Consider the following 23157-nt stretch of genomic DNA (forward strand, 5'->3'; position numbering starts at 1 on the left):
GGTCTTTCTGTCTTCTACCATCTCCTCCCCAGCCTCACTCACCCCCTCACCGCGATTTGTCCTCCATATATTTCCACAGCATGCTCAAGGTTCAACAGCAACCCTTTTGCTGGTGAAACTGCCAAAATCAAGAATCACTGCTCTCCTTCACTCTTTCATTCCTCTTTTTTCCCCCACCCCAAGAACAAACTCCCATACTCCCTTCAATCCCTCTCTTTCCTCCAGGTCTTCAAAACAGCTGTTAACCACCATCTCTTATATTTCCCGATCCAAAATCATGTTATTTTCCACCCCCATGAATCCACACCAAAACCCAACCTCCACTCGTGTTTTCGGACTTAGTCGAGTCAAAATATGACCGTATCACCTAACCCCCCCCCCAAAAAAAAAGCGCAACAAAACGTTTTATTGTTTTAACAGGTCATGCTACGTGCCAGAAAAAAAGTCTCGGGTAATTTGACCCCGGTAAAGGGGTTAATTTGCATATTTTCAAGATGGCCACCAATGAAAATTTCAATGTACTACAAACTTTTTGATGGTTGATTTTAGACCCTATAGATGTATTGGCAACATAGACGAACATGGGGTTTCTGAATCAAATGAACATCATTTCTCCCGCCTACGACGTACTATGACATAACTATGACGTCATAGCGAAAACCGAAAGCCAACCACCTTTCTTCGGATGAAAGCACAGACAAAAAGCCCCACCAAGAAGATCACAAGGTGATTATGAATAACTGCTGTTTCGGCCTCCCATATGCACTTGTGCTGCCATCTGTGACTTTCAACTAAAACAATAGAATTTCTGGAACTGCTGATATTCACCTTTTCAATGTCCTTCAAAAGCATTGTCATGATTATAATGAATTAGAACCGAGCAAGACTACAAAGACCAGGTAGGGATTAACACAGAACATGCATATTTTCAACATGTAGATCATGTGGAAGTAATTGGAAACCACATGTGGCCACACCCTTGAGCAGAAGTATATATGGGCAGCCAATTGTAGAAAAATTCACCACGTTTTAAAAATGAGTGCACCATGGGGGGGGGGGGTCATCCATTTGGAGACAAGCAATCCGGCAGTATATAGCAAGTACCAGGAAGGCTACCATGTGGTTCCCGGAATGATCAGTTCTGGGCTGGACTTGGGTCCGATCTTGTTATCGAACAGACACTTATGCGATCACTCAAGTCGACTGGTGGATTGACCAGGGGCAATGGCATGACGGAGGAGCAACGTGCCCTGTGGACACTGTTGCCCCCCCCCCCCGTATGTTTGGAATATAATGTAGCCATGCAAGAATTCAATGATTGCACTTAAACGTCGAGTGAACAGCACAAGGAGGCCACCAAGTCCAGGATGGAGAGGGACCAGTCAGATCTAGCAAAAATCCAAGAAAAACTTCAGTCATGCAATCCGTTCTCTGATGATCCAGCCTTGAGAAATGTTGTCACTGGTGTTGTAGCCAAGGATTAAGTGAAGGTCGACAACTTGCAGGTAGTGGGGAAAGAAGTTGCTGAAAAGCCGACTTGACAACCAGTTTTCACCTACACATGCAAAAGGAAGGACAAAGCGAAAACCCTGGGAGATTCGTCTGCTGTCCAGGTTACTGGCGACCGAACTATAGACCCTGCTCTTCTGTTTCAGAGGCTACTTGTCATTTATCGGGCAGGGAGCCTCTCATTGGAGGACATTCTTGAATATGAATTGTCTCCATTTCCCCCAGCTCTCCTTGAGGCGAAGCACATATTCAGGAAAGCGGACAAGCCACAGCTTGCGAGAGCAATAGATGAATATGCAAAAGGTTTGTCTACCGAGGATGAGTCGGACGATGTACCCAAGACGGACCACTATGTGTTGGATGTGGCCCACTGATGCATCGCGTTAAGTGGACGAAAGGGAGCACATACGGATCTATAGCTAACGGCTATGCTGACTTCGTACTCCGCAATTACGGGAAAGCTACTGTTGTCTTCGACGGTTATTCGGATGAACCATCTCTCAAGGACAGCACACACCAGCGTCGTCAAAAGAAACATCATCCCAAAGTCAACTTCACAGAAGACACCGTGTTCATGGGGAAAAAAAAAAGATGAGTTCTTATCGCATGGTTCCAACAAGCAGGAACTGATAAACATCATTAGCCAAAGGCTAAAGGAAAAGGGGTGCACTGTGATAAACGCAACAGGTGATGCAGACTACAACATCGTGCAAGTAGCAGTACGAGCTTCCCAGCTGCAGTGAACAACACTGATAGGCGAAGATACGGACTTACTTATTCTGCTGCTTCACCATTTTGCTGAAGGTGGCAACCGGGACTTGTACTTCCGATCTGACAAGACGCAGGACCAAAGCAGAGTGCATCACATAAACAGACTGAAGAGCCTCTTCGGATCCCAGGCATCTACCATGATGCTGTTCGTACATGCCTTTACTGGATGTGATACGACTTTGCGCATATTTGGGGTTGGCAAGAAATCTCTCTTCCAGAAAGTCATGAAAGGTCATGCTGGTTTGAGGTCATGTGCCCAAGCATTTGCTACATGAGTTCAAAACACAGATGCAGTTGTAAAGATTGGATACAAGGCAATGGTCTAGGTGTTTGGTGGAAAGGGAACAGATACTCACTTCATTGCACCACAGCATCTTGACAAAGAAAGTGGTATCGGCTGTGTCGTTTGTTACCCCAGAGCGTCTGCCGCCAACTGAAGCGGCTACTAAGCACCATTCACTCCGCACGTATTTCCAGATCATGACATGGATGGGAGAAGAGGCAGATTTGGAAGCAACAGACTGGGGGTGGAAAACAGAGGAGCATCAGTTCATCCCAGTAATGAATGAAATGAATGCCACACCAGACTCTGCTTAAGGTAGTTCACTGCAACTGCACTACTAGGTGCAGTACTCAACGTTGCACATGCAGAACCTACGGTCTACCATGCACATCAGCTTGTGGACAGTGCCAAGTGCAGTCATGTCGCAACCCTTTCAATCAAATGTTGGGGGATGAGAATGATGACAATGACAATGCTGAGATGATCTAGGGCGACAATGGGTGTGGCTTACGGCAAGGCTGTGTGGCATACATCGATTTATTTTGGATTGATGATGTCCCATCGATGTAATTACAGGAAAGGGACAGCTTAACTATTTCAAGGAGTTAAATGATAGCATCACATGTCATTACATATTATAAAACAACAGATTTCTATGGCATACTCATTTATCTTTTAACTATGACGTCATATACGAATATACGTGATAGTACGTCATAGGCGGATGGAACTATGTTTATTAGATTCAGAAACCCCATGTTCCAATCTGTTGCCAATACATTTATAAGGTCTAAAATCAACCATAAAAAAGTTTGTAGTACATTTACATTTTCATTGGCGGCCATCTTGAAAATATGCAAATTAACTGAGACTTTTTTTTTTCTGGCACGCAGCATGACCTACTAAAACATTTAAAACAACAAAACGTTTTGTTGCAATTTTTTTGGGGTTCAACCGTATATTGACTCTACTAACTTTGGTGGGAGTGGTGGAGGAGCTGAGGACTCGGGGTGGGGGTGGTGGAGGAGCTGAGGACTCGGGGTGGGGGGTGGTGGAGGAGCTGAGGACTCGGGGTGGGGGTGGTGGAGGAGGAGTTGAGGACTCGGGGTGGGGTGGTGGAGGAGTCAGGGTGGGGGGGGGTTGAGGACTTAGGGTGGAAGGGGTTGAGGAGTTGAGGACTCGGGGTGGGGTGGTGGAGGAGGTGAAGACTCAGGGTAGGGGTGGTGGAGGAGTTGTGGACTCTGGGTGGGGGTAGTGGAGGAATCAGGGTGGGTGGGGGTAGTGGAGGAATCAGGGTGGGTGGGGGTAGTGGAGGAATCAGGGTGGGTGGGAGTTGAGGATTTGGGGTGGGTGGGAGTTGAGGACAGGTATGAGGACATGGGTTGGGGGGGGGGGTGGAGGAGTTGAGGTTGATTTAATCAACATTTCAAGAAGCACACACCTAAACAATATTAAAAACTTACATGATATATTTTAGTTCTTTGCACAATATTGCTTAAGGCACTTTACAGACTGAGTGGGATTTACATGGGTACCTGCAAGTTGTAAACAATAGAATGATATAATGTAATAAAAAAAATAATAACCCGAACATAATTTCCCTTCCAAGGAACATCAATACAGGAGGCCAGGCTGAGTGTAGCCTGCCTGCACAAAGTATGCCAACCTATGGTTTTTGGCCGTGCTCTATTATGAGTGTCAAGCAAGGAAGCAGCACGTTCCATTTTTAAAGTCTTTGGTATGACTCGGGCAGATTTGTACCACCCATCACCCACTCTGAGTGGACAATCTAACCATTACACAATTGAAGTTGAAAATCAGGAATTCAAAACATGGAAGTATCAGCATTTACCTGCAACCTTCCATCCAGACACAACAATATTAAGAACTTACATGATATATTTTAGTTCTTTGCATAATATTGCTTAAGGCACTTTATAGACTGCGTGGGATTTACATGGGTACCTGCAAGTTTTAAACAATAGAATGATATAATGTGACAGGTGACATGAAGGAACAGGTGACATGATGTGGATTACAAAAACAACGATTTTGTTGTCTGTTAACAGAATGTTTAAAATGGCGAAGCTATATTCGTTTGCATTTTTTGCACAAAATTTTGTTTTTATGTTTAAACACTACAAGGATTGATTCGCTATAATACGGAGGGGGTTTAAACTTGGTGAAATAGAGAGTAACACCTTGGTATACAATGATGATAGGACATCTCATTGGAAGAAGATAACCAGCGATGATGTGCAAAAGAACTTGGAGCCAAATACTTGTTATGTATGCAAATTTGATGGAATTCCCCCCCCCCCCAACACCCTTTTTCCCCCACATGCTCTGCAAATATGCAAATTTTCCCATCACCATTGCCTCCTCATCTTCTTTCTCTTCAATCCCCAATCCGAAGCCTGGTGTTGGCTTAGTGGTTCAGGTGGCTGGCTTGGGATCTTAGGGTCCCGAGTTTGAGCCCCGTTAAACACTGAATCGACAACAGGTGTGGTTGACTCAGCCTGTCATCCTTCCGAGGTCGATGAAGTGAGTACCAGTGTACTGGTAGAGGGGTACGGCATCAGCGGCACAGCCACGCCCCAACAAAATGATAGCTACCTGGCAGCCAAGCTGCAATATGCAAGAAGAAGAGGAATCCCGACTCCTTCCACGTTCCCTTACTTTCTTATAATCTCCTCTTTCTTCAATATTAACTATCTTACTTGAGCCATGTTGGCACAAGCAGCAATGAGTCGATGGTAGATAGTAGAGTGGAGGAAGCAACGACAGTAAGAGGAAAGACAAGTTAGGCAGAGGAACATAAGGGAAAGGTTTTGATTGTGAGAATGGGTAATCTATAATACGTGTTTGCTAATGGAAAGCCAGCAGAGGAAAACGAAGAGGATAAGGAGTGAATGAAGTGAGAAGTCTGAAAAAAAAAGAGAGAAAATGCTCCCTGGCAGAGGCATTTTGGAGAGATTACAGAGGGCCGAATTAGAATAACCAGAGGAGGTAACTTGCAAAGAGGAAGAGGTGCCAAGTACACGGTGGGGACAGCGTGAGACAGATTTTGTGAACAGCACAGATGAACAGGTGACATGATGTGGCATTTACCAAAAATTGTATGCAGTCAGTAAAAAAATTAAAATAAATCAATAAAAACGATGCTGCGTCAATTGACAACCACGTATTCGATTTCTAACAGGACGTCACCATCGCTGAAAATCCTGTACCAAATTGTGCTCGATGTCAGGTGCGGCATTGCACCACGAACGCTTCAGAACAAGTGCAACTTCGGTGATGGACTGTGCTGTTTTTTTGACTCTAGGCCTCAGGTGGCATTCAAAGACACCGCCGAGTGGTTGGGTTAAAGTTGGGGCTCTGGGCTGGTGACTGTCGGCTTTAAACAGGATTACCCTCGAAGCAATTCACTGAAGGCAAACGTGTGTTGTCATGCTGGTAGACAAAGGCCCTCACCATGAAATGGTACAAAATCTGGTAAAGCAGCATTTTCAAAAATATTACAGCAAGACTTTGCAAGTGCCGATTTGCATTTATTTTGGGGGGGAGGGCGAGGGGGGAGGGGAGAGGGTGGAGAAATGTGCAGATGAAAGTTTGGATTGTCTTGATAGGTGATGAGGATAGAAAGTACACATTAACCATCTTATCTTCTCAGAGCAGAGAGACATTGACAAGTACATCAACTGGAGTTAACAAGAAGCTAAAGCAGAAGAGAGAAAGAAAAAAAAAAAGGCAACTGTCCTCAACATCCACATCGTCCTCACCCTCATCCTTAAAATCCACTCTCTCCAAGTCCTTTTCCCTATTAATACCTGGTGGCAATTCTCTGCAGGTTCCGCTCCTTCTCCCTGTCTCCGGCAACGTCTGGCTTTGCACGACACAGCTGCTCCTTCAACTCCATATTCCGCAGCTGCAGTGAGGGCGGTGCAACAGCTTTGCTGAGCGATCGGCACGGCTCATACAACACCTCAACAGTGACTAGTCATGCAAATAATTTATGTTTTCACTCAATTACGAGGTTGGATAAATCTGCTTAGTCTGCTCATAAGAGAGCATGCTTCCGTCAACATGTCACAAGCTGGAGTTGCTGGGTAGGCCCCACGACGCAGTCAAACGAAACATTACAAAAACGAAACGCAGCACATTTATAACCGCAATCTCCGTGCCATGGATTTTGACAGAAGAAAAAGAAGATGCAACATTTTACAAGAGGAGAGAAAAGGGATGTATTATTCGAGGCCCGTGTAACACTCGGTGCATAATGAAGACTCGATATGACCAAAGGAACACGTTAGATCGTCCCTCCTCAAAAGTAACATCAAGGTGGGGATACAATGCATAGTTCTAAGACTGATGGTGAAACCAAAACTTTAAACTGGTAAAGGCAGATCACATGACACACAAACCTGGCTCTTCCATTGCTTCAACTGTGATTTGTTGTCATCCTTGGCCTTCTGGTGCTCTTTGTTTTTCGACAAGATCACTGGTTTACTCGCCGGAGACCTCTTACCCAGAACCCGAGCCATGGCATCGGCCCAGCCAGCATTGGGGTTGTCCTGCGATGGGGAGCTTTGGCCATCGTTTTCCAAGGCCTCGCCCTCCCTGCTGGTCTCAAGCTCAGAATTTTCGTCCAGATCATCACTGCTGCTTTCAACTGTCAACTCCGCCTGAACCTCTAAGAGAGTTTGGATAAAACACGCAAATCAAGTACATAATCAGCAAGGCAATTCCAACCCGCACATTTCATACATACCCAACGTAAATGATAACAACAAGCCATTTACTTTTGATCAACTTTACAAAAGCAAGGAAAGAAGATCTTATGAAAAGAAAAAAAAAGAAAGAAGAAAAAAAACATGTTTTTTTTTTTTAGTAAAACATCTTCACAGACAAATGCCAGTTCAAACACTTGACAAGCCGCCACCTTGTGGTTACAGCAGGAAGCACAACATAGAAGCTCGGTATTTAAAACGCACGCAAAACCTTTTAGTACGTTGCATATACCAAGCCAACAAAAACAAAACTACGATATTTCACATCAGAATTACAATTCGACTCAAGAAAAATAAAAACCCAAAAAACGAAGCACGGCTTACATATCCTGGACCTTGTGGTACTTTTCAGGGGCAACAACAAACAACATAACACAGGCTGATCATCCAGATAACTTTCAATAAACTTTGTTTACAAAGCAAAATATACATTTCTGAGGCAAAAATAAAAATAAAAATGCCAGAGGCATGGGCACACACCTTCCTACAAGTGAAACGATACAACAGGGTCTGCCACACCTGTGCCAGAAAGTAATCAGAAAGAAGTAGCGGTACATTCAAAGTCAACCGCCCCCCCCCCCCCCGTACCAAATAAAAAAAATAACAAATCCTCGAGTGTGCGACATTGCTGGGGTGCCTTCGGCATGCGGCGACGCCGCCTTGCCGCTCATGGAATCGGAATTGGGAAGGACCGGTGTACAAAAATTGATCAATTGCATCATTAAAATAAATAAATAATAATCGTAACATTTAATTTCTTAATCAATTGGCTGATAGCATACCTAAACCACCACCGCTTCATCCAAATCGGTAACTTCTTGAAAATTGATCAAAAGATTAAATAATTATTCGATTAATCAATAAATCAAGAATACCCTTTTTTATAGCCAAATCATTTGTTCACCGTTGTGTCCAAATATCAGCTTCCGAGCTCAAAAGGTGCCTGAGATATTGCCAGGATGAGATGTAAAATAAATAAGTAATTAATCAATTAATTGATCAATCAAAAAATTTAAAAGTAACGTTTTTTGCCAAAGAACTTCTTCACTTTTGTCCCCAAATTTCAGCTTCCCAGCTCAAAGGATGGCTGAGATATAGCCCGGACAAATAAATACAAACAAGAAAACGGAGTAAAAACCAAGCAAACACACCCAAGTCAGGGACCACACTCGAGTCACGGAGCCGGTTGCAGCCTGGATTAAAATAGACCATTTGATCAAATGCTAATGAACCAAGTACTCATGACACATTGTTGGAAGTCTGAAAACGAGTTATTTAAAATTTACACACTTTAATCTAAATCACCAAAATTACCATTAAAAAAAATTAGCCTTAACCAAGAAAATGCAGACATCAACAGTTAAACAAAATGAGTCAACATCATCTCTGAATTCTGGAACCAGAGCAGGAGTCACAGCATGTGGACACGTCAAGACGTTTCGAGCACATCATGATTGACTTGATGGTGTAGTGAGCAGGAGGCAACTTTCAACAAATTAGAGATGGTGGCAGGACCAAGACCAGAAAATGGCAGTGGATAAAGGAAAGGTGCACCAGAAGAAATGTGGGAAGCCATACTCGAGAACACTGCAGATGATGACCATGTACACCGTGAGCGAAAGATGGCTCGGAATGGACTTGGCTCTGCAGAGAACATCAACACATTGACTTGCTTGAAAGGGGAACCGAAACGCTCTGACCACCTCGATGTTAATCTATCCCTTGATACTCCACAAAATAGACCTGTCTTTTTCCGATTTAAAGTCTAATTCTTCTTTTTCATACTTAGCCATGACGTCACACCCGGGAGTCGACCGTAATATCCGTACTGTCTCCGGGTTACATCGCGGTACGATTCAACTCAAACGGCGAATCATTTTCGACTTTCCTCAAATATGCCGAGTGCATGCGTCCTTGGTGCTTGGAGTGAACACAAACCAAGATGGTGTTGTGCTCCAGCAATAGCCGAAAGACACAAAGTTTGACAAATTGGACAAGGTTTATCCGAAATACCCGAGAGTGGATCGGGCCGACAAAATGCTCGCTTTTGTGCTCGGACTGTTTTACAGAGCACTGTTATGAAAAAAAAAAACAGAGATGGCGAGATCTTGTTGTTATCAAACATGATTGAGAGGATGCTATCCCCACGATCAAGCAAAACAAACAGCCGTCGCCCAAAACTGTCACACCATCTCTACCCAGCTACCAGCACATGCACACGGGTGACCAATCCCCCATCCACATCCCACCCCAATACCCCATCAACCATCAGCACCACCCCACACCCCCCTGCCTCCACCATCCCCCCCACAATCATCACCCAAACAATACCCACCACTACCACCTCCTCACCTCCCCCCTAGCACCACTGACTGGACATGACATCCCAGGAAAATATGCAGGACAATCCTGTAACATAAAGGACACCTGGTGGCCTGCAAAGGTGGGCCAAAGCATTCATCGCCCATTTTGTCGGTGGTGTCCAAGTGTGCCTGTGCCGTGTCCGTGTTTCTGCTGGAGTGATATACCTGATTTATCAATGAATACAAAATCCCATATCAACCATCAATTGAATGGAAAGCAAAACCGACCACCAACCTGGAGTGAACATGCAACCGGCTTTTTCATCTTCACCAACACCTCCATCTGAATCGCTCGCATAAGGCTCGAAACAATAAGGCTCCACAATTCACCAGCAAGCTTTTCCATCACTAATTTGGTCTCCAATGGTTTCTTCAAAATCCCAAATGATCAGTTTCAACATTGAGAACCTTCAGAGTTGCGAATGACGGTGGAATCTGTGTCCGAATCTTCCTCTTCCCTTTCTAAGGGGTTAGGTGCGATGCCTTGACCGCGATACTCCTCCACCTCCCTCTGTCCTCAGCCAACTATCTCCACTCTCCAACCACCCATAACTCACTGATATCTCTCCTCACACAATCCTCCCATCTCAAGCGCAGTCTATCTCTTTTCTTCCTACCTTGCTCCGTCAACTTGGCCGCTCTTTGCCATTCTCTCTCCTCCCATCCACACAAAGTGTCCAACCCATCTTACCCAGCATTTCACTAACCTCCCCATCAAGCTCATCTGCATGCCAATCTCTTCCCTCAGTTCATCCACATCCCCCCCCCCGCCGCCCCTCCTCATATCCACACTTTTCACTCCCGCAATCCACCTGACCCAGTTCTCGCAAACGTGCAGCCTCTATTGTTGTCTGTCAGTGCCACAGTCTCCAGACCGTAAAGGAAGGCTGGCGTGACACACATCATCAGAACCTTCCCTTTCAATTTTGTTGATAACTTTTTCTGTCTGCCATTACTCCCTCCACCCTCCTCCGTGCATTCGCACCCACATGAATCCTCCTCCGCATCTCTGCCTCAGACTTTCCATCCCTGGTCTGATACTTCCCTGCCTGACTGTTCCTCCCAGATACTTCCCTGCCTGATGTCCTTCCCCTCTAACCTGATATTCATTCATTTTCTCTGCTGCTCAACCCACATCATCTCAGTCTTTTCCATATTCATCTTCAGCCCATGCTTCCCAAATGCCTCCTTCCACTCCCCCAATACTCCTGCATCTCGTGCCTACTCTCCACCACAACAGCCAGATCGTTCGCATACAGCATCCTCCCCATACTACTCCTCAAGCTCACCTTCCTGCTTACCAGCTCCATCACTATGATAAACATGAATGGGCTGAGAGCGCTTCCATGCCTCAAACCGATGTTCACACTGAACTCCTCAGACAGGACCAACCAAAAACTTCTTCGTTCCCTTGTACATCCCTTCCACCAACCTAATTTCTGCTTCTGGCATTCCCAACCATCTCAGTGTCACAATCACCATCTCTCTCGGGACAGTCATCTAAGCCTTCTCAAGGTACCCCAATGCCATCTCACCTGGCACCTCTACAATCTTCTCCACCAGCTGTCTCAGTGCGAACATCCCATCTGTAGTTCCCCAACCCTTTCTAAACCCTTAGTGCTTTTCTCCAATCTCAATCTCCACACTCTTCCTTATCCTCCTGTCCAGGATCCTCTCCAGTACCTTCATACAAGACTAAGGAGCGTAATACACCTGTATTTCCCCAGATCTTGAACATCTCCTTTCCCCTTCCATAAATCGGCACAATTAACCCTGTCCTCCAATCCTCCGGAATTTAACTCTCACCCACACACACATCCATTCAACAGCCTCTTCGTCCAACTGACTCAGACTTCTCTCACCGCAATTATCACTTCTGGACACACCTCATCAATGCCTAGCGCTCGTACCTTCTTCATCCTTTTCAAATGCCACCCGCACTTCCTCCTCTGTGATCGCCAATTCCACTTTCCCCTCTACATAACACGGTAGCCACAGCTCGCCTTTGCTTCCTTCCTAGTTCAACAACTATTTGAAATATCCTTCCCACACTTTCGATACTGCCCTCCTCTCTGTCAATCGCCTCTCACCACCATCCTTAATCACCCGCCCCTCTCCGCAATCCCCCATCATGTTCCTACCATCTTCATCCCTGTCACAAGCCAATTTATATATAATCTTCCTCCCACCATCCTCTTCCAACTTGTTGTATACCTCTTCCATATTATTCCTCACCTTATCCACACCTCTCCTTGCTGCTTTCTTCATCTGCCCATACAGGTGCATCAACCATGCATCCAGCTGCCTACCTCAATCCTCTTCCAAACCTCCTTTCACCAACTGCCTTTGCTACCTCCACCATCCATCGTACCTGGTTTCTATCCCTCGACGATGCACCCTCTCCTGACGGCCTTCGAAACAAAACTTTTGCAATTCCTCCAAACACCCCTCCGTACTTCTTCCACTCCTCCAAACATTTCACTTCTTCATTAAGTTTATCATACCTAGCCCTCACCCTTTCCTTGTACTCTCCGACATTGCCGCACACTTCCCCCACCTAATAATCTTACGACCGCTGCTCTTAACCTCCTTCCTTTTTTCCATTCGTACCACAAACACCACAGGCTTGTGCTGGGTGGTAACATGCTCTCCCACCACTGCATTAAAATCTTCAACCCTCCACAATTGTCACTTTCTTGTCACCACCAAACCCAGTTCTGTTCTATGTTGTCCACTCCTATAGGTTATCTTGTGGCTTTCCCACCCAGCTAAGGCCATCCTATTCCTTGTCATCAGCTCCACATCCTCTATATTACTAGTTCCCCAACCAAATTTAACAAAACATTCCTCTTCACCCAGCTCCGCTACTCCCACATGTGTGTTGATGTCCCCTGTAATGAACACCAGAATTGATGGAGCTCGTAGGAGAAGGTTGACCCTCGAGTACCACCTACCACTTTCATCTTGTGATTTGTAAGGAAAGTTGAAATGATTGAATGCATTACAACAGATTCACCATACGACTGAAGCTTGTGGAGCAGACCCTTGTGCTGCGCTTTATCAAAGGCTTTTGAGATATCCAAAGCAACTAATCAAGCTTCACCCTTGAGCTCCAATGCCCCGTTGAAATGATCCATAATTAGGGATAGCAGATCACCAGTAGAGCGAGAATGGCGAAAGCCATACTGGCAGTGAGTGAGAGGTTCATTGTCCTCCAGATAGCCGAGAAGTTGTTCATTGATGAAGCATTCAAACACCTTACTTCTTGCAGGAAGCAGGCTGATGGGACAATAGTTGCTTGGCTCAGAATGCTCACCAGCACCCTTGAAAACAGGGACAACAGAAGCCACTTTCCTGGATGAAGGAAATACTGAAGCAGACAAGCATCGATGACAGTTCAGGACAACACAATCTTCAATACAATCACAGAAATTCCATCAGGACCAGTCGCTTTCGAGGCATCTGGAATACGAATAATTCTGGCAACCTTCTAACAAGTGATATATGGAACAGGAGTATCATGGTCTATACGAGACAGAAAATGAGGAAGAGGGTGTTCCTGATCATCGAGGGTAGAATCAGAAACAAAGCATTTTGAAAAGAGGTTCGCCTTATCCAGAGGTGAAGTAACCTCAGGTCCATAAAAGAGAGGAGGTATAGAAGATTTATTGCGGTTGACTACACTGATGGAAATCCACAAAAAGTACCTAGTGGCAATGGAATCGGCCACAGAAGCTGCATAACATCCTCCATAACTCTTTTACAGAGGTTGTATGCTTTGCTGTTCTCCGAACCTACTACTCCAGACTGTTATCATAATCCTGTGTGCGCAAATGCACACACACCACCCTTTCTCCACTCGTTCCCCCTCTCCCCTCTTCCCACCCCTCTCCATCCATACAACTCCTCCCTACCCCTCCCCTTCCTTCTGTCCCACTCTTCTTAATACATTAAATTTGTGCTTATTCAGCTTACATAAGTGAATGCTTCTTTTTAAATTACAGTTCAAAAATCACTCGGTTCAATCCTCATGCCCACACGAACACGCTCAACTCCCACACTCGGACATCCTCGACTTCACGGATACAAAGATCAACCACCGCTCGAACAGCCAATCCCCTCTCCACCATACGGTGGGCTGAAGCAAGTCGACGGAATCCAAGCCCGAAATACACCATCTCTCTATGTAAGCTGCCATTTGGATCAAGGTGGATTCTGAGTACATGATCACTGGAGGAAAAAAAAAAAAAAAAAAAAAACACTTTTTTGTGATTGGCAAAAAGAAAAAAAAAACATTCTTTTTTTTCCCCCTTTCAAATTAGACCGTGACTCATGATTTTCAATGTTTTTTTTTTTTTTTTTAAGAGACAATTTTTTTTTGTGTATTTGGGTTCACTTTTAAAGGCGAGCTTGAAGGTAAAGATGAATTCAATCTGTGACAGGTTGTAATTAGTCGTGAAACCAAGGAGCTCCACAAACTGCAGCCATCATCGGGGTTTCCTGCAGAAGGTGAGCTTGAAGGTAAAGATGAACTCGATCTGTGACAGGTTGTAGTTAGTCGTGAAACCAAGGAGCTCCACAAACTGCAGCCATCATCGGGGTTTCCTGCAGAAGGTGAGCTTGAAGGTAAAGATGAACTCGATCTGTGACAGGTTGTAATTAGTCGTGAAACCAAGGAGCTCCACAAACTGCAGCCGTCATCGGTTTCCTGCAGAAGTAAATGGGGATCGACTTGCAAATCTTACGAAAGGACTGAATGACAGTGTGAGACTTTCGAGGCACATTCCAGCTTATTCACCAGCAACCTCTTTTGAACATCTCAAGATGGAGATGCAGCAGCAAGCTGCCTTTCTGTATACAAAGTCATGGTTCATGGAAGAACTAGAACACTGATCAGATGAGGAGGATTTGGGGAGCTTCACGAGAAGGGGCTTGCTGGTTGGCCGTGTGTGCCCTGTTGCTAGCTGGGAGTGGGGGGTAGTGGAGGACAAAGTACGGAGAGAGCAGAGGGTGCAAGATCAGAAAGAAGGCAGAAGACAGAGACCACCAACCTGTCGGCGATGAAAGGGTGATCGGCCCATCGACTCAACTTCATCACAGGAGATTCCAATTATCATGAAGGCCTTGATTTCCACAGCATCAAGCTGAGCCAGGTATGAGGCAGGGGCTACAACCCAGAGGGGAGAGCAGTACTCCATCAAGCTGTAGACAAAGGTGCTGTCGGTGGACGAGAGTTCAGGTATGCAGAGAAAAGATTTCGATGCTTGATGTGCAACTGGCTTTGGAGGCCAATTTTGAAATGGGGTTTGCCCATGAGAGATCATCGCAAAGAGTGAGACCCAAGAGCTTTGAATGACTGGACTTCTTCGAGATGGTTGGTTAAAAAGTAGAGAAGAGGGTTTACTGCACAGTTCTTTCGGAGGGACAGAGTGAGTGTGAGATTTGTCCGGATTGAAAGACATGTTCCACGTGTTGGACCAGTTTGTGATTTTATCCAGATCTGCAGTGAGCGAAGAAGCTGCTGCTTGCCGGTCTGAGGGATGACAGATGGTACGGCAGAGGGTGGAGTCATCAGCAAAGAGATAAAAAGGATTTTCCAGAGAGACAGAAAATTCATTGATGAAAACCAGAAAAAGAACAGGGCCCAGAACACTGTCTTCATGAACTCCAGCCTGGACAGGGAGAGGAGAGAGAGAGGAGACAGAGAGTCATTAAGGACCACACGTTGGCTGCGACAGGAGAGGAAATCATTTGCCCTCTTCTCAGAAACAACACACACGATTTCGCCGAAACTTGATCACAACCTTCATCACCCGTGACGGACCAAAGTTTGTTTCATGACATCATTCGTACATTTTGCCGATTCCCTCAAACCTTCAGGGTATTGCCCCTATTTTGGGGGCAAGCTTGTGGTGCCATTGAAAACCGCTTTTCTCTGCAACGTTCTCTGAACTATCTGAATCAGCAATATTAAACCAAACCATAAAAAATACGATCAGACGGATGTCGAAGAAATACAAACACTTACTGGAAATCATGATAGGCCGCGAATCGTTCGACGAGACGAGGGATAATGACCGCCGTGTCGTGCTTCGGAATCGAGTTCGTCTTTTACCACACGTGGGATCCAAAAAAAATTTCGACGAAGCCACGTGACTTCGTTTTACCACACGTGTGTTCCGAAATCGAACTCGACCACGTGACGTACTTCCGCGTCCTATCGCCTTGTTATTATTTTAGTGACACTTCGAACGGATGCAGTGAAAGACGCTTACGGTGCCGATGATGTTTGTAAATTTATAAACTAAAGAATACAGGCTGATATTAAAAAAACAGCACGAAACCAGTGCTGCACATTCTCGTCAACCTATACACCGCTTTAAAAACCGTCTAAATCACTGTTTCAATCATCAAACACTTAACGGTTACAAAAAAAAATTCTTCTTCAGATGCATACGACTTCTTTCCTCAGATAGATTGAGTGAATGCTCTCTTGTTGCTGTGTATTTGGCGGTGGAGAAATGCCTTGGATCGATCTTCACCATTCCGTCGTGAAGGAATCACGGAGTGAAGCATTCATTTAACTGTCCCGCTTCTTCTTCTATCATATTGTGAGTGCTTCTTCTTCTTCTATGATATTGTGATTGCTTCTTCTTCTTCTATGATATTGTGAGTGCTTCTTCTTCTATCATATTGTGAGTGCTTCTTCTTCTTCTTATATCATATTGGGAGTGCTTCTTCTTCTTCTATCAGATTGGGAATGCTTCTTCTTCTCCTATCATATTGGGAATGCTTCTTCTTCTTCTATCATATTGGGAATGCTTCTTCTTCTTCTATCAATCTTCTTCTTTCAATCATCTTTTCTTCTTCGCCACAATTATTCCCACGTTCTCGTGGGGTCGTCCGGGTCAAGCTTGCTTGTCCCAACTCCGAATTGTCTTTCATGAACCGGCTGGCCAGGCATGCCGATTCGACTCAGGTTATGACAGGAATTTGTAATTTGTTCAGGGTGCCGGCGATAGCTTGCCTACTCTTTACCAAGACTACCATGGGATCTTTAAGGTTCACCAACGAATGTAGGAAGACGGGATTTCCAGTTTTACGTCCATCCGAGAGACGACACACGCAATGATGAATCACCTACCCGTGGAAACATCGGGATGACAGTTTATGGCTCCGTCGGGATTCGAACCCAGGCTGGACAGCTTCGAGACGAGTGCATGGATTTTTAGTCTTTGTTGATAGATGAGACGTCACTGACTTCATTGCCTTCTCGACTCTCTCAGCTTCCTCATTGAAAACAAGGGAACTGGACGTAGGAGGAGGCCATTGGGTCCATCGTGCCTGCGCCACACCCAATATATCCATCAAAACGACGCAGGGAGGAACGAGCGGAGGGAGCAGTAACGCCATGAGACAATATGGCATGCCCAGGGATGTCCAAGGGTTCCAAAATATAAAATGGAGGAATGGATTTATTTTACATTAAAAGATGTCCCACCCCAGATAAATAAATAACAGACAGACGCACACAATCCCCCATCCATACTCAACATCCCCATACCCCTCTATCCCCAATAACTTCCAGGTACCTATCTAATCCCAATTTAAACTTGTCTACTGATTCTGCTGCCACTCCCATTCCAGGGAGACCATTCCATGCATTAACTACTCTACTCTCAAAGTAAAAGACTCATTAACTAGGTGTAGGCCTACTCTCTGAGTAAAAGACCACCACCTTGTTACCATCTCAACCAAACCTGGTTTTACATTACTTTTCATCCTAAGATCTACAAACATGCATCCCCCCCCCCCCTTTCCAAATTCGCAGTCGTAGGGTCTATAGATAAACTTGGTGGGAGCTCCCCCTTCTGATTCCCCATGTATTTATCATTTTCCCTCTTCTTTGTCCTCTGTAGCTGCTGTGAACACAATAAATTTGTTTGGGGAAATTATCACAGGAGAATCGAGTAAAATTTTAAAGGATGTCCCGGACAGCATTTACTTGAGTACCACGACAGCATGGTTTCCATGGAGACCGCTGTCTCGTTAAGCAATGCCGAGTACCCGTTCCTTTGAAGTGCTTGTTTGAATGCTTTGAATCAAGCAAGCCCCTTGGCAAGCGATAGCAAGCTGCTCGCTAATGGAACACAACCCTGGTGCTGGTATAGCACAGACATGATGGGCCGAATGGCCTCCTCCTGGGGTCGGATTTACCTTGTTAAATAGATTAAAAAAAAAAAATTGAAGGTTAATCACCTCCTGCAAGAATCCCTTCCAGCGTTTATCATTTATCATGTTGGGCTGAATGTATAAACACCAAAGGTCTTTTCACGGGGTAAAACGTGGACCGCGGTCCGCCATTTGAGGACCCTCGGCACAGCTGTGCCGCTGATGCAATGCCCCTGGAGTGACTTACTCATTTTCTTAGTAATTCATTATTTTTGTTAAACACGTGAACTCTGGTAGCCAGTCAGTCGAATCTTTCCAGAGGGTCAATCAACGCACGGGATGTTAAAAAGGCCGAGGACTCGTGGGAGTGTTTTTGGGGTGACGCCATGTTGGAATCTCGCGCGCCTTGACATACAACACTTTCTCATCCCAACTCACGACTCAACACGTCGTTATTTAATAGTGACTTTTGGTTCGACTTTATCAAGACGATTGAGGGAAGTGGATTTCGTTTGTTTGGTGAAACAAACACGACTAAAACGAACGAGTTTTCCTTTTCTGCTCGCCATTTTTGACGCCATTCTAAAGCCACAGCAGCTCAGCGCCATAAAATCTTTCGTCCGTCACCAACCGCTGGGGAGACGACGAAGGAGTAATCATCAGCCGGACTTCATTAACAACACGTCATAATATTGTTAATGTGAGTGAGATTTCTCTTGTTCTGGTTTCGGCATCATCACCTTAACCAGCATACTGAAAGGGAATAATCACCACACCCATATTACTAGTACACTAGTACTCATGTTGCCGACTTCCGAAGAATTATAGACTGAGTCAACCCGACCTGGTGTTAATTCAACGGTAGGGGATCAAACTCAGGACCCTAAGATCCCAAGCCAGCCACCCTAACGGCAAAGCCAACAGGTCAGATCAGGTCAGGTATGGGGGCATGCGCCAGAACAGCGCGTCGCTGCGTCCACTTTCCGCCGGAACTCCAGGGGCCTCCGTCTGCCCATCCCCCAGGCAGATGCCAAGCCCATCCCCATCTCCTTGAGATGCCGATCAACCTGCTGCAACCCCGAGGAATGTGGTCGGCCCATTGGCCTCCTCCACTCACGAGACTCCCTCGCTGAGAAAATCTGGTGAGCAGGTTCAGCATCAGGAAAACGAGCCACATGTCCATACAGCCGCAGCTGATGCTCACGGACTATGCAGGTAACAAATCTAATTTGAATCTCTCTCAGCAACCGCTCGTTGGACACAAAGTCTGACCAGCGATAGCCAAGGATTCTCCGAAGAGACCTGATCCCAAAGGAGTCTCCGTCTCAGATCTTTGGTCAGAGTACAAGTCTCACATCCATAGAGCAAGACTGGAAGCACCAAGCACCCGAAGACTCGGACTTTCGTCCTCCAACACAGGTACCGGCAGCGCCACACCCCATGATCCAGTGAATCCATGACTCCCCAGGCCCGATACAGACGTCTGTTGACCTCTGACTCACAGCCAGCAGAGACATGAATATCACTGCCAACACCAGGCCAACACCAGGCACAATACACCAGATATAGAGGGTGGAGAAGTGTCTCCTGAGCTCATCAATCCACGGTCAAAAAAACGACTTTATCAAAAAAACGGAAAACGACTTTCATTCAAATGTCACTGCATCTGCTGCTAGAAGATCAGAGAACATCTTGCCATGGGTCTGTATCATCTGTGAGAAGGTGGAGAAGAGATCCAGTCAGTGGCTATTTTCAGAGGGACAAACTCATTCAGGCAGAAACAATGGATGGTGGTGTCAAACGATATCATCGTTTTTATTTTCTGAACCACACATATTTGTGTTATGCACTTCCATTCTCTGCAGAGGAAGAGACTATATACACCTTCATCGAATCCCTCGCTGAATCTGACTGCAGTAAAGTGGAGAGTCTTATCACCCACATGATTGATACTTTCCCCTCAAAATTGTTCAAGAACCTCATTGTCCCAAATGATTTCCTTGAACTACGACAAATGTAAAACTCTTTTGTTGAATCTCAGTGTACTGCATATCTCACTTTCAAATTTTGGTCATCTTGCATCACCATGGTCGACGTTCTCAACCGATTCATCAGGGCAACAAGAGAATCCAATTGGGACTGTCATGTTGAGTCATTATTCGAGATGATGTCATGGCTTCTTGCATATGATAGAACAAACGATGCTCGGTACAGAGATGATAAAGTTGTCCGAGAGTCATGATGATATCCACCTCATGATGATATCATGATGATATCCTCAATAAGGACAGTGGGCCATTCAGCAACAAGACCATTCTGGATTCTCGGCTACCGTGTGCAACCAAGTAATCAAACAACCTTGCAACCGTGATTCAAAGACGTGTGGTGTGATCACTGGTGTGACTCAAGATTGCCATTTTGTGCACCGATGGATCCTTTTGCAAAACGAGAGCGGCCATTGTTCAGAAATGTGAATTAATGGCTGAATCGAGGAACAATTATCAAACGAGGAAGGATTTGGAAGCCACCCATCAGAAGAAGGACGAGGAGGCCATCAAGACTCTCTTCGGTGACATTGACAAAATGATGACTCAATTCTCACAAAACCAAAATAACCTCGATTGTAACAGCTCATGCATCGTGGCTGCGGCAGAAGTAGCCCTCGACCTCCTCAACGCACATAATTACGGACGATCAGATTTCTCTACTTTAATCCAAAACAGACTCAATTCAGGAAGTGATGGATTCTTTCAGCTACTGAAACAAATGAAGTTAAAGACTTTCGCACGTCAAGCCAAAGTAAAAGTGCTCCGCAAATCTGGTGAGGGAGTTGTCGTTAGAACCGATCGCTAAAAGTTTGCCAGATTACTCGTACAGAGTCAACACCGGAAAGTCTATTTGAGGAGAGTCCTTTGCTATTCTCTTGGACCGATTTCCTACCCCCTGTCTTGCTCTGATGGGACAATCGCAAAGACTGACAAAAGCATCTTCTGCATCATATTGAGTCAAAATATCCCGAATCACTCGTCACATCTGTTCATGACTTTGATGCTGTCATCGTCGATGACGTGGATCCGATTCCTAAAATGTCTGGAAACCTCTATGTTGCATTTTCAAGGAGCTGGCCCTCAGAGTTGTGTCGGAACTGCAGAGGATTTCCGAACAATATCATTGTCCGCAGACGGATGTTGTTTTTGACACATATTTGGTCATTAACATCAAAGGATGGGAAAGGTGAACCCAAGCGCCCCCCCTCCCCCACCACCCCCCACACCCAAGTCTCAGGATATTCTCAGCACATCAGAAGATACCCCAGCAGTGGAGTGAATTTCTCGGTGATGTTGCCAACAAGGACGAACTCTGAGTTCTTCTTCTCCTTGTGGAGTGATCATTTGGACCACAGTGGCGAGATCAACATCCACATGACCCATGGACCACACCGTCACCTCGTGTCTCATTCAGGAGTGGCCATCGTGGAGGGGTTGTCTCACCATGACCATAAGGAAGCTGACACTCGAGTTGCCTTTCAGGCCCTACACGCGGCAACATTCCGTCTGTCATCAAAGATATTGATGAGTCCAGACACAGATGTTGTGGTTATCCTTTTCTAAAACATACACCTGATGCCAGCTGCTGCCATGATATATCTCCACACAGGTCTCAAAAGGATTGTCAGAATAGTCCACCTGAATGTAATTGGATGTTCACTTCGAGAATGCACAAATTGCTCCATCATAGGAGTACACACGTTCACCGGGTGTGACAACGTCAGCTGCGTCCGCGGAAAAGGAAAAGTTCCACCGTGCCAGCTTGTGACCACCTCGCCAGAATCCCAAGTCATGTTTTTGTTTGGGTGAAGATTTCAAACTGTCCAACGAGTTATTCGTCCAGATGGAAGGATTCACACTCGAGTTGTATGGAAGCACAGTGACAAGCATCATGATGCTCGATATCGGGTAGTGACACAGGGTTCATACCCTTCTGGTGTCATGGCAATTGTTGACGGCCTCGAGCCAGAAAGAACCTTATAGTTCAATTTAAGTTGTTTATTCAGTAATGGAATAAAAGACAGAAGCATATGCACATGGAAGATGACCCAGAACAAAACCTCAAGCAGTCCTAATTTTACATGGATTACATGAGTGATCTCACCAGGGTGTGGTGGATACATCAAAGGAAATTTACGAAACAAAAAGAGGCCTTTTGGGAAAGCTTAGACGGATCTTGTAAGGTTAAAATCACAAACACAAGGGTGAGAAACGGTCTCTTATCTGGGCTTGCTCCAAATGGTCCTGATGAGGGGAGTAAAAGAGAATGTGATTTCTTGCCCAGGCCATCTGGGCCAATGGACCATAGATGAGGTTTACAAGGTTTTTACTAATCCTAAGGAATGTGTACAAGCCTCCCTACTAGCTTTTCCCAGCATATGTTTATTAAATTATTTCTAAAGCACGAGCTAAGGCTAATTGGCATTTTACCTCGTCATAAATTCAATTAAAAATTCAGTTGACCACACTGGGTAACTGAAATTCCAAGACTTTCCATGACTTTTCCATGACCCCACACAGGCGTGTTTTACTCACCACCCCGTGAGCTGAAAATACATCAGCAAGATTATGCAAATTAGCAAGCATTTCAAGTCGACCACTATCCTGCTTCATTTCAACAACAGATGAGGTCACTGTGAGCATGATAATGTGGTGGGCTGGATCCAGAAAACCTGTGAAGAACAAAGCAGGCCAGATATCAAAACCTTGTCATAAATGAGGATCATTGGTTGAGCTGTCATGAGCTGCAGTTTTGCGGCGTCTGGGAAATTACGTGACGGAGTAATCGAGAGGTGACGACTGTAACAATATATTTAAAACGGGACTTACAGCCCATACAGTTACACGAAAACCCCCCTCCACCACCCCCAGCTCTCCTCCCAAACATGATTAAGAGTTAATATTTTAAACTCACCTGGTGCATTGACAAACCCCTGATATGACCTTCCCATCAGTGTGAAGAAGCACCCAAATCAAATACATGTTTGTCTGAATGTTTGCATCGTCTTTCCAATTGCAGACATCCATGAAATAAATCACCAAGCCTGCCATGTTCACAGAAGGTAATCCTACAAGGTTCAAGGTCCACTCACTGACTCAGGTAGAATGTGATCAGGGATGTCGGGTAGAATGCGCCCATCAACAGGCCTTGCGAGGTCCCACATCGTCAGGAGATTTTGCAGTACAGGCTGCAAGATATCAACTTTTTGGATGAGTTGATC

At 45.3% G+C, this 23157-nt stretch overlaps 1 protein-coding gene and 1 long non-coding RNA gene across 2 annotated transcripts in view; one reads left to right on the forward strand and one right to left on the reverse strand.

The window, feature by feature from the left end:
• RRP15 (ribosomal RNA processing 15 homolog) overlaps positions 1-15921 on the reverse strand; it is a 49040-nt gene extending 33119 nt beyond the window's left edge. Inside the window, exons 1-3 of the mRNA XM_085887343.1 lie at positions 15745-15921; positions 6988-7256; positions 6394-6491 (exon numbers count right to left, since the gene is read on the reverse strand). Of these exons, the coding sequence (XP_085743469.1) occupies positions 6394-6491; positions 6988-7256; positions 15745-15754 (377 nt within the window). The 5' untranslated portion in view covers positions 15755-15921. The remainder of the gene's footprint in view (positions 1-6393; positions 6492-6987; positions 7257-15744) is intronic.
• Positions 15922-16095: 174 nt separating this feature from the next.
• LOC147022604 (uncharacterized) overlaps positions 16096-23157 on the forward strand; it is a 28152-nt gene continuing 21090 nt past the window's right edge. Inside the window, exon 1 of the long non-coding RNA XR_015059813.1 lies at positions 16096-16327. This is a non-coding gene — a long non-coding RNA (uncharacterized LOC147022604). The remainder of the gene's footprint in view (positions 16328-23157) is intronic.

The sequence above is a fragment of the Eptatretus burgeri genome, chromosome 7 (genome assembly GCF_056783735.1).
Source record: "Eptatretus burgeri isolate ZD-2024b chromosome 7, Ebu_testis_v1, whole genome shotgun sequence".
NCBI classification, from domain to species: Eukaryota; Metazoa; Chordata; class Myxini; order Myxiniformes; family Myxinidae; genus Eptatretus; species Eptatretus burgeri.